The sequence below is a fragment of the Trypanosoma theileri genome (assembly GCF_002087225.1).
Source record: "Trypanosoma theileri isolate Edinburgh chromosome Unknown TM35_Tth_160_V1, whole genome shotgun sequence".
Classification (NCBI taxonomy): Eukaryota; Euglenozoa; class Kinetoplastea; order Trypanosomatida; family Trypanosomatidae; genus Trypanosoma; species Trypanosoma theileri.
In genome coordinates, this window is record NW_021640002.1 from 2,380 (window position 1) to 4,183 (window position 1,804).

Below are 1,804 nucleotides of genomic sequence, written 5' to 3' on the forward strand. Positions count from 1 at the left end.
TGTTCTTTATGGGGACATTGGAAATTGTAATGGGGACAGGGAGAAATCAACACAGAGAGATTTATATATTATACGTTATTGTTATTTTTGTGTGTGTGGCTATCTCTGCAATGTTACCAAATGATATTCAATGCGTTTATGATCTTTTCTTTTTTATTTGGGATTGCATGATTCTTCATTTTCTTTGAATAATGGGTATTTTCCCTAATGTGTCTAATTTCTTTACATTATTTCTTAACTCCATGTGTGTGTGTGTATAGTAATAGCGGTGTACTGGCGCATCTGTTTCTCTCTCTCTCTTCTCTCTCTCTCTCTCTCTCTCTCTCTTTACATACACACAGACTCCAGTGATCCTCAGTGGTATTAATGACAAGAATGTCCATGTTGCCGTATCGTGTGTTGTGTCTGTTGGCCATTGTGTTCTGCTGTGTGGGTGTGANACTGCGTGTTCCACTCCTGTTGCTGCTGCTCTCTGTGCTGGGCTGCATGGCCGTGTGCTGAGCACTGTGGTGGGGTCCCTCCAGAGAGTGTTGGTTATCACTTGTTTACTGTTAATAATAATATATTTGCTACTGTGTTCAGTACACTGAGCATCGAGAAAATTAATCCTGATGACACCCATTGGGCTAGGGGGCATCAATTTCTGTGGAAATACCTAATCTCTTTTCATTTTTTATACTTGTAAGCAGAGTATTGCTATGCACCTTGTGGTGTGTCTCACTCTGCAATTGTGTATTTCTGGTAAATGATATCTCTTTTCTCTTTTATTTGCTTTCACATTACGTGTGAATGGGGTAACATGTAATTTGCTTGTTCCTATGGGGACATTGTAAATTGTAATGGGGACAGGGAGAAACCAACACAGAGAGATTTATACATTATCCGTTATGATCGTTTTGTGTGTGTGTGTGTGGCTATCCCTGGAATGTTACCAAATGATATTCAATGCGTATATAATCTTTTGTTTTTTATTTGGGATTGGATGATTCTTCATTTTCTTTGAATAATGGGTATTTTCCCTAATGTGTCTAATTTCTTTACATTATTGCTTGACTCCATATGTGTGTGTAGTAATAGCGGTGTACTGGTGCTTTTTTCTCTCTATCTCTCTCTATCTATCTATCTCTCTATCTTTACACACACACAGACTCCAGTGATCCTCAGTGGTATTAATGACAAGAATGTCCATATTGCCGTGTCGTGTGTTGTGTCTGTTCGCCATTGTGTTCTGCTGTGTGGGTGTGGTTCATGCTGATGCTGTTCAAGACACCTCTGACATGTATGTGAAAGTACTTTGGATTGTGGATAACACTCCCAAACTGAAAGGAAAGTGCAATAACGCTGGTAAGGCTGCTAAAGATGCTGCGGAGAAAGCTGACGTTTTTGCTACCACCATTAAGGCAAATATCAAGACTCTCGCTTCAAACCCAGCAGAAGTGGTGCAAAAGAAGAAAAAAGGTCGTGAAATCATTAAGGAAGCAAATGATGCCGCAGAGAAGGCAAGAAAAGAGGCCAAAGAAACTGCAGCCAGTGTAACTGGTACTAGATCCATTGACATCTCGGCTCTTGAAAAAGAAAGACTTCACTACGAAAGTTTGACTGACAGTACTGGGAACATCAAATTTCCATTTATGGTAAAAGAAATAAAGGCCGCCATCCAAGCAGTTAAAGATGCAGAAAAGGCGGTAAGTACTGCTGAAAGTCATGCCGACAATGCGACAGAGGCTGCTAAACGTGTGAAGGATGTCCTGAGGGAACTCGACGCCGCAGTTGCTGCTGAAGCTGAAAAGAAGAAGGGAGAACA

At 40.7% G+C, this 1,804-nt stretch overlaps 1 protein-coding gene across 1 annotated transcript; it reads left to right on the plus strand.

The window, feature by feature from the left end:
• Window positions 1-1,181: 1,181 nt before the first annotated feature.
• TM35_001601000 (uncharacterized protein) lies at window positions 1,182-1,802 on the plus strand (the record flags this gene model as incomplete). Its single annotated transcript, XM_029031939.1, has 1 exon — window positions 1,182-1,802. A coding segment is annotated over one exon (621 nt), but the record flags the coding sequence as incomplete, so codon positions are not given.
• Window positions 1,803-1,804: the final 2 nt, after the last annotated feature.